This window comes from Gekko japonicus, unplaced genomic scaffold, assembly GCF_001447785.1.
Source record: "Gekko japonicus isolate JY-2015 unplaced genomic scaffold, Gekko_japonicus_V1.1 scaffold1905, whole genome shotgun sequence".
Lineage (NCBI taxonomy): Eukaryota > Metazoa > Chordata > Lepidosauria > Squamata > Gekkonidae > Gekko > Gekko japonicus.
In genome coordinates this window covers 59,146-74,393 of record NW_015175418.1, presented here as the reverse complement: position 1 = coordinate 74,393, position 15,248 = coordinate 59,146, and the positions used below count along the sequence as shown (strand labels likewise).

Genomic DNA, 15,248 nt, shown 5'->3' with positions numbered 1-15,248 from the left:
TTCTTTTAAAATAAATAAATATAACCCCCCTTTTAAACCCTTGGTATTTATGTGGTTTTTGTTATCAAAGTCAAATTATTTTACGGGAAAGACAAAGAGCCTAGGGCCTTGTCTTTCTGGCTCTTTTTGGGCTTCTTACAGAGCCCCTAGTCTAAGAGTCCCTAGGCTAAGAGCCACAGGCAAAGAGCCCTTTAGCTCGCCAGATCCAGAGGCTCGTGCCTCTGGCAAGGTGTTTCCTTAAATAGAGGCCTCCCCCAGCAGAGGTCAGGCAGCAGCTATTCAAATTCAAATTCACCCAGGCACTCAATCACAGGCAAAACAATGCCCCTTCCACTTCCTCTCAATTACAGGCAATCCCAGTCAAACAATGCCCGTTCCTCTCCCACACTCAATCAGCCAGGACTCTGCAAGAACTCTAAGTGCTTCCACACCCTGCTAAACACAGTTTTCCCACAAAATATCCTTAGCTGAATTCTCTCAGCTGAAAGCAAGTAAAAGGAACCCACTCACCTCTCTCACAGCTCTCTCTCCTGCTCCTGCTCAGAGCTCAGCTGGTCTGAGCAGGTGCCGACATGTTTCCGTTTTGCTGGAATAGTGAGGGCTTGAGCTCGCAAAAGCTCATGTTTGAGAAGAGCCTACCCTTCACTCGCTCCTTTCCCTTCCAGCATACACCCCCAAGGAATTACTCCCATCAAGCCTCTAAGTTCGTTGAAGTCCACCCTATGAAAATCTAACCTATGAGTCTGGCTATGACCTTCCTTAACCCCCCATAGCAACTGGAATTCAAGGAGGACATGGTCACTTCCCCCTAAGGTCCCCACCACCTTCACCCCATCAACCAATTCTTCCCTGTTGGTTAATATTAAGTCTAGTATGGCCAAGCCCCTTGTAGCTTCCTCCACCATTTGAAAAAGGAAGTTGTCAGTCAGACAGGTCAGGAAGTTGCGTGATTCTTGTTGCTTTGTTGAGCCTGTCTCCCAGCACACATCAGGGAAGTTGAAGTCTCCCATAATTATAAGGTTCCGATGTCTGGATACTCTACCAATCTGTTCAAGGACAGCATCCATTTCCTGTCCCTGGTCAGGTGGTCTGTAGTAGACTCCAACAACAATACCCTTTGTCCTACCTCCCCTTATTTCCACCCATATACCTTCCACGGGGCTGTCAACCACATTCTCCAGAACTTCCTGACATTCTAGCCCTCTCTTCACATACAGCGCCACTCCGCCTCCTCTTCTACCCTTCTGGTTTTTCTTGAACAACTCATATCCATCCCAGTCATGAGGATCATCCCACCAAGTCTCAGTGATTCCTATTATATCATAGCCCTCTGTTTGCAAGAGAATCTCAAGCTCTTCCTTCTTTATTACCCATACTATGGGCATTGGTATATAGGCACTTGTGGCCTTGTACTTTTATTTGACTTGTCCTACCCAGGTGGGCCCCCACTGTTTTCTTCATTGAAGTCCCCATGTTGATCGTCCCCTTCCCCCTGTGGCTTCAGTTTCAAGCTCTCCTGATCAAGCTGACTAGGTTCTTTCTGAACGTTTTCTTCCCTGACCTTCAGAGGTGAAGCCCATCATGTGCTAGAAGGCCTTCTCTAAGAAAACTTATCCCGTGGTCCCAGAACCCAAAGCACTCCTGCCGGCACCACCGTCTCAGCCAACGATTCACCTCAAGTATGGTCTGTTCTCTTCACACTCCTCTTCCTGTGACTGGAAGGATAGAAGAGAATACCACCTGTGCCCTCAATGCCTTCAACTGCCTTCCAACTAAGAGCTTCATAGTCCTCTTTAATTTATTTAAGAGTTCTCTAAGGGAAAATCCTGGTATACATAGGTGGAGATCTCGCTAGTTACCCTCTCTCACACTGCCTCCAATAAAGCTAATTCCCAACTCAAATAGGTGACAGCACTCCGGGTAACCCCCTCTTGCTTAGCTAAATTCCCCTATCAAACAATTAATTACTAGACCATTTTGGGTAACAACACGGCCAGTTCAGGCAGCCATATCGATCCCTTCTGTATGCCTGTTTTTCAGCTAAACGCTATTTCAACGAGTTACCCTTCGCCTGTAGAATTTTCTTTTTGAGGTACAACAAAGAAAGAAGTGGTTTGTGGTCACCTTGGTCCAAAAGTAAAATCCAAATAACAAGAATACAATCCACATAGTACCTTTTATCAGAATCAACCACATGACACAGAACAGTGTGTGAACTTTTGAATTCTCCAAGACTTTTCATAGGTGTCCGCTAGCTGCCATGTTTCACTTGTATGTGTCCTTTCCTGACTGTGACGCGAGTGCGCATGCTTGCTCGCTTCCTGTAAACAGTGATAGGGAGGCGCTCATGAGACCGTCGGAACTGGCGCTGCCAAACTGGGTTATCTGACTAACTTTGAGGAGGAGGGAGGGCTTGCGTTCCACCATTGGTGTGAATATTTCTGCTCTCATGAGGCACGGAGAGTCTACCGTTCATTATGTAACCTCCCGCCGAGAGAATTCCCGCATGCGTGCTTGGATTTCATTTGCTTAGCCATTTGCAGCATCATGTTATATGTAGTGATGCATCCGCCCCACTGTCTTTCCTAACAATATACCTGTAGACAGACCTGCAACAGACCTGTAGTCTAATAAAGCATAACGATTCCTTGGAAACATGTGTGGAGATTTGCATGCTGTTGAACCTGACAGAATTGTTAGGAATCTCCTTTACCCCATCAGACTGATTCTCTCCTGAACGAGATGAGCAGCCCCAGTGGGACAGGGTTGCCTACCCCGACAACCACGTTGGTGCCTACCCCGACTACCATAGCGGTGCCAGTGACGGTACCTACAACGGTGCCCACCACGGCCCCAGCCACGACAGCACCGGCAGTACCCACTCTGACGACTTCAGAAACGGGAGTGCCAGTGACGATGGCCCCACGGACAACGGCGGGCCCAGGAGGGACGGTGTCAACAGATGGAGGGGCCACACCTCGGTCGGCAGTATCGTTCATCCCTGTGCATTTGGGAAAGGGGGTGACCTACCACCGCAAAGAAAGGCACTGGGGCCGGCATTTGGGAGACTCCACGCAAACTACCTGGTCGATGCCGGGGAGTCGGAGTCGAGACATTATTTTTGACCCCCGGTCGAGCTCAGGGAGCTTTGGGATGACCCCAGGTAGACCCATCACGTTCCCATAGAGATCTTTGTTAAGTCCGGGGAGGGACGTGGATGGGAGGCTGGATAGCCTGGAACTGGACTGCCGCACTATAATGCGGGACATGGGGCAATTGCTCCAGAATCTTCCGGGGATAGTGGCCCATGCGGTGCAGACCCAACTGGCTGTTCCACGGGCCCCACTGATACTTCACCCCCGGACCTGGCCCGGGGCTGGGCCAGCCAGTCCCTCAGCTGCCGCCTCCTCCCCCCTCCTCCTGCTCCTCCGCCGCCACTGCACACAGTGCAGCCTACCTCCGCCGGCCATGCCACGGCCAAAGGACTTACTTGACGTTACTTTTGATGGTGACCCGGAGAACCTCTCCTTTTTTATCATACGAGTGATGAAGTTTGTTGAGCGCTGGGCTCATCTGTTCCCAGATGAGAAGCAACAAGTGGATTTCATTGCTTCCGGCTTGTGGGGTCTGGCGAATAGCTGGTATGTGGGCCTCCCCAACCTGAAGGCTGTGGAATTGGGGAGCATTGATGCATTTATGTGGGTGCTAAGAGCCCGGTTCGAGGACCGTACTGCGGGCGAGAAGGCGGAAGCGTTCCTCTGCACTTTTAAACAAGGCAAGTTGTCTGTTCAGGAATACTCAACTGAGTTCCATCGGCAAGTGGCCAAAATCCGGGACTGGTGCGACCCTGTGTTCGCGCAACAGTACCGGTTAGGGCTGAATTCAGACATTCGGAACTTAGTCATGGGAACCCGAGACCCAAGAACCTTGGCGGCCTGGATGCAAGAGGCGGAGAGCGCCGAGAGCAGACTGCGCACTATGCGGTTGGATAACGCGGTAGCAGCTGGAAGGGCACCGGCACCATCCCACCCCAAGGCAAAGTCCACCCCACAGTTGCCATCGGTCAGAGAGCAATGGATGAAACAGGGACTCTGCCTAAGATGTGGGGAGTGAGGCCACTTCGCAGCCAACTGTCCATCGGGGGAGGCAAGAGGATCGGGGGGGAGGTGACAAGCGCCAGAGCGACTTGCTTACAAGAAAAGGGACGGTGAAAGTCAGAACCCCCCGCGCCCTGCAAGCCGAGGTGGATGTGCTGGAGAATGAGTCGAGCGGAGAGGAGGAGATGGAACCGGCAGGAAAAGGCCAGGTCCTGCTGTAAGTGGCGCTGAGCAGCAGGACCCAGCAGTGGAGGCACCTAAAGTGGTGAGCAGCTATCCACCCCTCTTTTTCATGACAGTGACTATTATGAACCCCACTATGGGCACACATATTAGGGTTCGGGGTCTCATAGACTCGGGGTGTGGGTGAGATTTAATCAACCCCTCCTTGGTATCAGGACTGGATGCAGGCGTGGTCCGGTTGGCAGAGCCTTTAGTTTTCACCCAAATGGATGGGTCTCCGATAAAAGAGCCCTGTAGATTTGAGACTGTACCTTTACGCATGGGGGCCGGGGATCATTGGGAAGAACGGACTTTTATTGTGTCCCCGGGGGCTAGATTTCCCCTGGTGTTGGGAAACCCGTGGCTCCATGGGCATGATCCATATATTTTGTGGGGCAACAGGATTGTCAAGTTCATCTCCCCCAAATGCCAACTGTGTGGAACCTGAAGTGGGGTGTAGCTCCTGACAGCGACCAAGTTTGGGCGTGTTTAGCCACCGAGGAACTTGCCAAAATCCCTCGGGAGTATAGAGACCTAGCTCAAGTATTTTCTGACGAAGAAGCCGATGAGCTTCCCCACCACCACAACTCAGACTGTGCGACTGAGTTATTGCCGGGGCACAAAATGCCCAAGGGGAAGCTCTATGCTATGAGCCCCTGGGAGAAAGTGGAGTTGCAGAAATTTATTGATAAAAACCTGGCCAGAGGCTTCATTCGGCCAGCCTCTTCCCCGTTTGCAGCCCCCGTTCTCTTTCGGAAAAAGAAAGATGGGGGTTTGAATGCCGTCTCCTCCACAAATGCTTACCCCATGCCGTTAATCAAAGATCTCTTGGCAGAAGTAGCTAAGGGAAAGATCTTTTCCAAGCTTGATTTACGGGACGCTTACTTTCGTGTGCGCATACGGGAGGGGGACGAATTCAAGACTGCTTTCAATACCCCTTTAGGCCAGTTTGAATACCTGGTGATGCCATCTGGTCTCTAGGGGGCTCCTGGAGTCTTTATGAATTTAATAAATGAGGTGTTGCACAAGCACCTGTTTAAGTGGGTACTAGTCTACTTAGACGACATTTTGCTGTACTCCCCCGACAAATCCTCTCATGTGCAGTTGGTGAGGGAGGTGCTCAAAACGTTGCACAAGCACAAACTGTTTGACAAACTGTCAAAATGTGAGTTCCATCAGACAGAAATTGACTTTCTGGGTTATCACATCTCACCCTGTGGCATAGAAATGGACCGGGGAAAGGTACAAGACGTTTTGGGGTGGGAGGCCCCTAAAACTCGCCGGCAACTTCAAAGCTTCCTAGGGTTTGCCAATTTCCATAGAAATTTTCTGCCAAACTTTGCTCTAGTGAGCTTGCCCCTTACTAACCTACTGAAAACAACGGGGAAGGGACCAGAGACTGCTAAGCCGGGAGCTAAACTGCTTTGGACCCCTGAGTGCCAAGAGGCTTTTGATAAATTGAAAGCTCTTTTCACCACCGAACTCATGTTGGCGCACCCAGATGAAACAAAGAAATTTGTGGTACAAACTGACGCTTCAGATATGGCTATGGGCGGTGCGATCCTGCAAGAGGAGGCAGGCGGCAAACTCCATCCCCTAGCATACATGTCCCGCAAATTCACTGACACCAAACGTAATTGGTCAGTGTGGGACAAGGAGGCAGGGGCCATCCGGCTAGCACTCTCCACATGGAGACACTGGTTGGAGGGGGCGAGGGTGCCATTTGAAGTGTGGACGGATCACAAAAATCTTGAAGTCCTCCATACTCCCCGAAACTCCCTGAAACCTAAACGCCAAACAACTTCGGTGGGCTGATTTCTTCTCCATTTCCAAGGCAAATCGAACTCTCTGGCGGATGCCTTGTTCCGCCTCCTGCAGCACGAAAGCCGACGTGAGGAGGTCCTAGATTCCATGTTCACGCCTTCTCAATAATACTTTAATAATACTTTCAATTTATTTTCAATTGGGCGGAGTGGTGACGACACAAGGGCAAGCTAAACAGACCCTCCCCCTGCCCCCTCCTCCCGGGGGATGGGAAACCAAGTTTGCCACCGCCTTTTCAGAGGTTGACAGACAGGAGGTGGAGGTGGCGGGGGACTTGGTGCAAGGAGGGAACGGTTGTTGGTATAAAGAAGAAAAGCTTTTTGTTCCAAGACTTTTGCGGGGGGAGGTAATGGGCCTGGCACATGGATCTAAGCCGGCTGGCCACACAGGCTTTGTAAAATCACTGCATCTCCTACAGCGCCAGTTCTGGTGGCCGCACATGTGCAAGGATTTATCTTTGTATGTACACTCTTGCCAGACTTGCATCATGTGTTAACCCTGTAAGGGGAAACCCCCCGGATTATTGAAACCATTACCGACCCCTAGTAGGCCGTGGGAGGTGATTTCCATGGATTTCATCATGGACTTACCTCCTAGCAAATCCATGACGGTAATTTGGGTAGTTGTGGATTTGTTCTCCAAGCAAGCCCAGTTTGCTGACAGCGCGAGCGTTGGCTAAAGCATTTCTCAAACATGTTTTCAGACTCCACACGTTGCCTACCAAGATAATAATGGATGGGGCGCCCAATTTATTTCGCGATTCTGGGGGGAGCTCATGGAACCTATGGGGATAGAACGGGAGCTGAGCAGTGGCTACCACCCAGAGACTGATGGACAGTCGGAATGTGTCAATCAAACACTTGAACAACACTTATGGTGCTTCACAAACTATCAACAAGACAATTGGGTGGACTTACTGACTTTATCTGAATTTTGTTATAATAATGCTTACCACTCGTCCACAGGGGTGTCACCGTTCAAAGCAGCTCTGGGCTATGACAGCCCCCCGATCCTCTTTCTAATCTCGACACCCGGGAAAGGGGGTGAGGCATCCGACTAGTGTAAAACATTAAGGGACTCGTGGCCAAGGATATGTGAGACATTGGACATGGCCAAGGCAGCTTACAAGCACTAGGCTGACAAGAAATGGGTGGAGGGTTGGGTTCTGAAGCCTGGTGATTGTGTATATGTGTCCACAAAGAATCTGCGGCTTTCTCAGTCCTGTCAGAAGTTGGTGTGGAAATACATTGGTCCTTTTAAAGTTGTAAGGTTGATTAATGAAGTGACAGTAGAGTTGGACTTGCATATCCATCTAATCTTCCATTTCAGCTTGCTGAAACCCAGTCCAGAAACTAATCAGTGCCCCCCCCCCATCCTGGTGGAGGGGGAAGAACATTACAAGATCTCAGACATTCTGGACTCTAAAATGAAGCGTGGACGACTGTATTATCTGGTGGAATGGGTGCATTGGGGTCTCCAGCATCGAGAATGGGTGGAGGGGAAGGATATTCGGGCCCCTGACCTTTTGCGTAGATTCCACGGCCGTTTCCCGGAGAAACCGGGAGGTCTCCCGGCCGCTCCGGGAGGGGGTTGGTTTTTTTTTTTTGAGGGGGCAGGATGTCCGCTAGCTGCCATGTTTCACTTGTATTTGTCCTTTCCTGACTGTGGCGCGAGTGCGCATGCTTGCTCGCTTGCTTTGCTCGCTTGCTGTAAACAGTGATAGGGAGGCGTTCATGAGACCGTGCGAACTGGCGCTGCCAGACTGGGTTATCTGACTAACCTTGAGGAGGAGGGAGGGCTTGCGTTCCACTGTTGGTCTAATAAAGCATAACGATTCCTTGGAAACGTGTGTGGAGATTTGCATGCTGTTGAACCTGACAATAGGGCTGGATGTAACAAGAATGTGTATACAGAGTTTAGGGAAGGGCAAATGCCTCAAGACATGACGCTAAGTCCCGTTGAAGCCTGTCTTGCATGTTGGATGCTCAGCAAATTCAAAGGGAGCAAGTTTGAAATTACTCCAGGCAAGAGGCAATAATTCTCCATCAGAAAAACCAAGTCCAACAAATGTCTCTAATCTCTCTCTAAAGCAGCAAGACTCAAAATCCTTTTTCAGAAGAGAGACCAGAAATCACTTGGAAGTCAGTCCCATGCAAATCCACACAAAGAGATGACAACAAATACTGAATATTTTGCATGTTTTTGTTGGGCCAAATCCCTTGAGGTGCAAATGACTGAACAGGAATCCAAAAGAGGCAAAACACTTCTTTTTCTTTTATTTCACAAGCCTTCCGTTCAGAAAATGAAACACACCTAGTCGATCTGATACATTATCATAAGTAAAAATGAACGTGGATTACAAAGGAGAAGAACTTTGTACAAAAACTTTAAAAATTCAACAGCAACTTGTACTGTTTGCAAGTACCAAAAAATGTCATGCAAAGGCGAGCACGGTTGCCCATTATGTGGAAGTCCCCTGAACAAGACGGCAACGGTGTCGCTGTGTGGAGTTGTGGCTCTCCCTAGGAACAAACAATGACACTGACTCAAAAGAGACTACGTGGATCAGTGGCCAACAGGTGTAGCAAAGCTTTGTGCTGAAAACGCTTCTTGGGTGGGTCTATAAGAACGGAATAGATATCAACAGAAATCTGCTAGTCCTAGTCTATTGCATACTTTAAAAACGTCCATCCATCCTCCTCCTCTGTGGCATTTCTTCTCTTGGCATTGTGTCTTCTTCATTGTTGGCAACATGTTCTAAAACAGACTCACTCACAAACAGCAGCTTGCATCAATAACTTAGTCACATGCATCATCTACTCTAGCACAGCTAAGGGGCTTGGGGGGGGCGGGGAGGTGCAAAGGAACCATCAGGTACTTACGAGACAAAGCAAAAAGCAGTAGAGTCACTAAAGGGGAGGGAGTAATGGAAGCACCATGCTTTAAGGTGACAATGGTACAGAAGCACAATGGTGATGCAATTAGTTCCAAGCAAACACACGACACTATGATGACGTCTTTCTATGCAAAAATTAAACAAGGGGGGGGGGGAGACCATTCCATTTTTTTTCTCCAATAGTACCGAATAAAACTGTGGGTTCAACAACAAGGACATAGTAGGGAAATCAGATTATTTCCACCCGCCTTCCTTCTGGCTTTTCTACCGGAGCTCACCCAAGACTGGTAATATTGGAGCGACCACCAGGGGGAGCCACAATGCGATGCCCGGTGCGACGCGGGTTGTTGTCGTCTACTTGAGCCCCTGCAAAAGAGCAAATCCGAAGGGGAGGAGAGGGTTAGTGGCCCCTTTCACTTCTCCAGAATACGCCTATCCCACCCACCGCCCAATGGGAAAACTTGTTCCTAACAAGGAGCAAAATGACCAGACTTCACAAAAACACAATGAATTCATACAATCATAGAATGTGCAGAGTTGGAAGGGACCTTGCAGGTCGTCTAGTCCAACCCCCCGCACTCTGCAGGAGCATAGCCGGAAGATAGCCCTATAATGTACCCGGAAGATGATCGTCCAGCCTCCGCTTGAAAACGTCCAGCGAAGGAGCATCCACCACCTCCCAAGGCAGACTGTTCCACTGCTCAACCATTCTTACAGTTAGGAAGTTTCTCCTGATATTTAGCCAGTATCGACTCCCTTGTTAATTTCCACCCATTAGATCTAGTCTTGCAATCCGGAGCAAGAGAGATCTGCTCCATCTTCTACATGACAGCCCTTCAAATACGAAGACTACAATCATGTCCCCTCTAAGCCTTCTCTTTCCCAGGCTAAACAGACCCAACTCATTCAGCCTTTCCTCATAAGACTTGGACTCCAACCCTCTCACCATTCTGGTTGCCCTCTTCTGGACACACTTGAGTTTGTCAACATCCTTCCTAAAATGTGGTGCCCAAAACTGGACACAGGTGAGGCCTGACCGTAGCAGAATAGAGCGGAAATACAACCTCCCGTGATCTGGACACAATGCTTAGGATTCATTAACAGAAGCATTCATTAACAGAAGCATTTTAGGATTGCACATTATATTTACAAGTCACATGGACAGTGGAGAGATGAAGGGACAAGCAGCCACAAATTAAAATCAGCAAGCAGTCCTCAGCAAACAGAAATCAAATCAGTATAACTCAAATCCACATTAAAGTGAAAAAAACCCATCAACTGACACAGCAGGTAAACTAGTCAGTTCAGCGTTCCAGAGAGGGGAAGGGTAAAGGAAGAGGTAAGCCTGGGAGAATGTCAAATTCAGGCCTCATTTGCCATATGTTTCTGTGTTTCTTAACTGCCTGTCTTCGGTACCTGTAAACTCACTGCCTTGTTTCACTCTGGCTGGGAATTGGGGGGTGGGGGAGGAGTGTATGAGTGCATGTGTGGAATTGCTTGGCCGAGAGTCGCACTGGCTTGTAACTGCATCCATGCAGGGCCTCCCCTTGGTGGGAAGTATGCGTGCTTGACCTTGAGTACCAGACACTGCTAGATAATGTAAACGCAGATTTTCAGGTGTTTGTGGGAGGGCTGATGATGCACTGTAGATTTTGGTGGGCTGGATGTCTGGGTGTGATTGGTTTGGTCACCGGGGTGGGATTGTTTAAATTGTGTATAACTGGAGAACTGGCTCTGACACAGACTCATCTATGCTTGAAACCGCTTTATCTCTCAATAAACAAATCACTGCCAAGAGAGTGTTGTTGGGAGTGAGTTCCTTCAAGACCTGACAGAGAATAAGCAATTCTTTGCCCAGCAAGAGACAGGCAGCAAACCCGGCACTAGGCAGAAAATCATAAGGTCTGGCATTCCAAGCTTAGGGTGCCACAACCGAACAGGCTCTGCTCCTAGTTGCCGCGTGCCTTGATGCCAAGAATACAGGAGGGCTACCAATGACGACCTCAACAGACAAACAGGGACGTAAAGAGGAAATGGTCCACAGATCTTTTCATTTTCATTTATGCAACACTTAGTGGCACCAACAGTCACAAAAGCTAAATACAGGAGATCTTTAATTAGATCCTAACCCGTTCTTAGGAAAGAGAATCTGGTTTCCCAAAAAACAGATGTGGGGAAGGCAGCCCCCCTGCACAGTTCTGCCGGAGCAGCAGGCCCTCACCTTGCAGGCACCCCATGGAAGACGGGCCCCTGGGCTCCCCACTGCGACTTTTAGCCCGGGTTCCGATGCAGCACAAACCAGGGTCCCCACTGCTGTCCAGAGGGGACATCCTGTATCTAGGCCCTGGTGTTTTAACCTGCATGGTTCCCAAGCGAAACCTGTGTCGTGAGAGGGATCTGGAACATTTCTCAGGCAATTAAAGGAAGCCCTGCCCTGCACAGCCCAGGATTGCCAGATCTCAGAAGCTAAGCCGGGTCGGCTCTGGAAAGTATTTGAATGAGGGAGCTCCAAGGAATGCTATGGGCACGACCCGGAGGCAGGCAACGGTAGCCCACCTCTAAACGTCTCTTGCCTTGAAAACCACACCGGGGTCACCAGAAGTCGGCTGTGACTTGTGTGTGTGTGTGTGTGTGTGTGTGTGTAAAGTGCTGTCAAGTCACAGCCAACTCCTGGTGACCCCAGCAAGGGGCTTTCAAGGCAAGTGAGAAGCAGAGGTGGGTTGCCATGGCCTCCCTCTGCAGAGCCATCCTGGGTGGTTTCCCTCCCAAGTACCCACCCTGCTTAGCTTCCGAGATGAGACGAGATCGGGCTATATGCCATGCCACCATGAAATCCCATGAAATTATAGAACGTGCTGCCCAGGCTCCTTTTTCCTGGAAGTGCAGTTCCCTCCGTAAGATTTAAAAAATCCCCCTCGCCTGGAAATCACACCGCTTAATGCTGGGTTTGCACATCCAACACTCACCCACCCCACTAAACCGTCCGCACGTCTAGAAACCCCCAAGTCAGCAGTGCAGCCATCTACTGGGCCAGAGCCAGCTATGGGACGGCTTGGAAGCCCCCCGTCCTCTGCCAACAAAACATGGATCCAAACAGATTTTTTGCTCCTCGCAAGCGGCTGCATTGATTCACCTGATAAACTAAAATTAGACTGGTGGAGGTTCCTGATTGGCGGAGGCTGGTTTTTGGCAGGAGACGATTTAGTAGAAGGTGCAGGGGTTGCATATTTTGGAGTCGCTGGGACTTCGTAGACTGGCCCATCATACATTCCTCTGGATACTCCTTGTAGTCCTGTTACCTGCAATATCACACACAAAGATACACAAATACAGATGCACTCTGCAGGTGACCTTGGATGTGAATGAGTCACACACTCCCACGGCTACTTCCAGCTCGTATGCAGAGGCTGTCTATGTTGACGCCACTGTTCACTCCCTGGCTAGAAGTCTGAACCTTGACTGCCACTCTAATGTATTTGATAAAGCGAGCGTGCACACAAAAGCTCATACCTCAAATAAACCTTTGTTGGTCTTAAAGGTGCCACTGGACTCTAAATTTGTAATATCACTGTATGATCATCTTCAGCCTGGAAGGGAGGGCGGAGGGGGCCAGGGAAGAGCCCACTCCCCATCAGGCATTGCAAGGCACTTCTGGGTTGGTGGCATAATGATATCCGTGTGCTCCTACAGCAAGAACCCCAGGGCAGGTGATCAGCCCCTCGGGAAATCCCTCCGTTAAAGGTGGGTTCTGAAGAACTGGCGGAAGCTGGCAATGCCTGAGTATGGCCACCAGGGGGAGCAGCAACACTTCCATTTACTTCTTTGTTTGTCCCAAGATGGTTTTTGGCAACATCCAGGCCACACCCCGGGCCATTGGCTGAGAGAGTCTCTGCTGTCCTGAACTCCACAGTCAAATGCTGCAGGCCTGCCCATCCAGCAACAATCAGCTTTGCCTCCTGTGAACCAGCAACTCGACAGACCGACAGCAAAGGCGAAATTCGTGTCTCAAGATGGATGGTGAGTAAGTAGGCAGGGGATGCCACCCAAAGGCTGGGTAGAAGGCGCGAGGGACACGCGGGCTCCTCTCTCACCCAAAGGCTTCCCACCTCACCGTGGGTCCCAAAGTCTGGACACGATAGCAAAGGACAGCAAGGAGAGTAAGGAAACCAACACAGCACCAGCCACAAGCCTACCTTACTCCGAATTTTGATGCGCTGATAAAGGTACTCAGGGAAAGGCTTCCGGGGAATGAAACGGCCCATTCCTTTATTTACATGGAGGTTTCCATCTTCAAACACAATCTTCCCTTGGCTGATCACGATGAGGGGCGCTCCGTGGCATTCCATGCCTTCAAAGATGTTATACTCGACAGCCTAAAATGAAGAAAGATGCAGTTTTGTCTCTCATTCATTTATGGAAATGTTAACCAAAATGGGGAGGGAGTGAATTCCTTCCCGATAGTTTAATTTATAATTTATAATATGTATAATAACTGTATGAACAGGTGTTAATCCAAACTTTATGGGCCCTTGGGCTAAAGTTTTGTGTGGTTTTTTTTTCATTGCTACTCTAGGTAAGAAGCTAAAGATAATCCTGGGCACGTCCTCTTCAGGTTGCTTTTGCCAACCACTCAGATCCACTACCCTGCACAGGAAGGACACCAGCCTGAACCTGGCGAGCACAAAACCTGCCCCGTCGGCCAGAAGGGGTGAAGACGTGGCCTTTCTTGAACTCCACTTACCCCCCCCCTTGCCTCTCCGCTGTGCAGAACAAGATACTTTGCCGTTTCAAAGACAGTTTGCAACATAGCACTAGAGTCTGTCATTCGAGAAAGAGTCAGGCTGTCCCCTGGCTTAGCAGGGATGCCAACCTCCAGGTGGGGCCTGCAATACTCCAAGAGCCACGACTGATCTCCACACTGCAGAGTCCAATCACCTGGGGCAGCCTCCACGGGGTGAGACAGGTGCTGGGGACTCCCCCCCCCCACGATCTACAGGCCAGAGCTGGCAAGCCCCTCTTGGGCCACGGCTACTCAGGGCTGCCATAAAGACCCCATGGCTGCCCACGGCTCTGGGGATCCACGAGGTGGCCACAAAGTGGTCACAAAGGGGCCAATCAGGATCGAGGCTGGAAAGGGGAGGGGGAGGCAGCTCTTCTCCCCGATGCTGCTTTATGCCCCGGGAGGGGAAAGGGCAGGCATGACAAACGGCCCCCCTCCCCCCAGCGGCTGCTCCAGAGCCCCTGGCCCACAATGAGCCCCTCAGAGCTGCCTCGTGCACACACAGATCCCAAGCTTATTTTGGCCCTGAAGACTTAAGAGTCAAAACAATCAGGAGCACAAAAGAGGGCGGAACGAAGTCTAGAGTCCAGACTAGGCAACTTGAAGACCAACTAAGTGTGCACACAGGGAAGCTCATCCCCAGGATTAAACTGTCTTGGTTTTAAAGGTGCCCCTGGACTCAAACTCTGTTCTGTTGCTTCAGATCATGGAAGAGAGGACAGCAGGGGTCATTTCCTGCAGGAGTGCACAGGAGTGGTGCTCCGGCAGTAAAGAGCCCAGGGGGCGGGCACATGCAAGAAGCCCCACCCCCTGCTCCCAGCAGCCCTCAGTCAGAGCAAGAAGCAGCCAGGTAAGCTGCAGAGCCCCACCCCCGGCCCCCAGTCCAAAACAGTCCAGTGGCACCTTTAAGACCACGTTTTATTCAGGTACAAGCTCTCCCTCCTCTGCGAGGACAGATCTGCCCCCCCCCCAATAGCTAGCAATGCAAAACCGTCTAGTGGAGCCTGAGCGGTGGGTGTTGCCTTCTGACACACTTCCGGTGATGTCAGGGGGTGTGGTCTATGCAAATAAGTTATGCTAATGAGTTGTGCTAATGAGCTCCTGCACCTCTTTTTCTACGAAATGACCCCTGGAGGACAGAGACCGGCTTTCCTTTTTATTCACTGTAGTAAGAAAAACAAGAGTGATCTTCCAACGGGAATGTAGTTTGTGTTTCGGCTTTTCCGGGATGACTGGATCCTGCTCCTGAAGACTATTGGGGCTGAGGCCGTGTTCATCACCACCCCTTCCTAATGCCACCCAATGTCTAAAGAGCACCGGGATGCCCTTGGGGAGGGGAGAGGCAGCACGGGCACCCCAGACCTGACCGGCCAGGAGCCGTGTTTGAACATCAGCACAGAGAGGCACGTGGGAGGCCACACGGCAGGCT

At 50.3% G+C, this 15,248-nt stretch overlaps 1 protein-coding gene across 1 annotated transcript in view; it reads right to left on the bottom strand.

The window, feature by feature from the left end:
• Positions 1 to 8,500: 8,500 nt before the first annotated feature.
• CRMP1 (collapsin response mediator protein 1) overlaps positions 8,501 to 15,248 on the bottom strand; it is a 46,230-nt gene continuing 39,482 nt past the window's right edge. Inside the window, exons 12-15 of the mRNA XM_015425774.1 lie at positions 14,774 to 14,777; positions 13,233 to 13,412; positions 12,173 to 12,338; positions 8,501 to 9,405 (exon numbers count right to left, since the gene is read on the bottom strand). Of these exons, the coding sequence (XP_015281260.1) occupies positions 9,314 to 9,405; positions 12,173 to 12,338; positions 13,233 to 13,412; positions 14,774 to 14,777 (442 nt within the window). The 3' untranslated portion in view covers positions 8,501 to 9,313. The remainder of the gene's footprint in view (positions 9,406 to 12,172; positions 12,339 to 13,232; positions 13,413 to 14,773; positions 14,778 to 15,248) is intronic.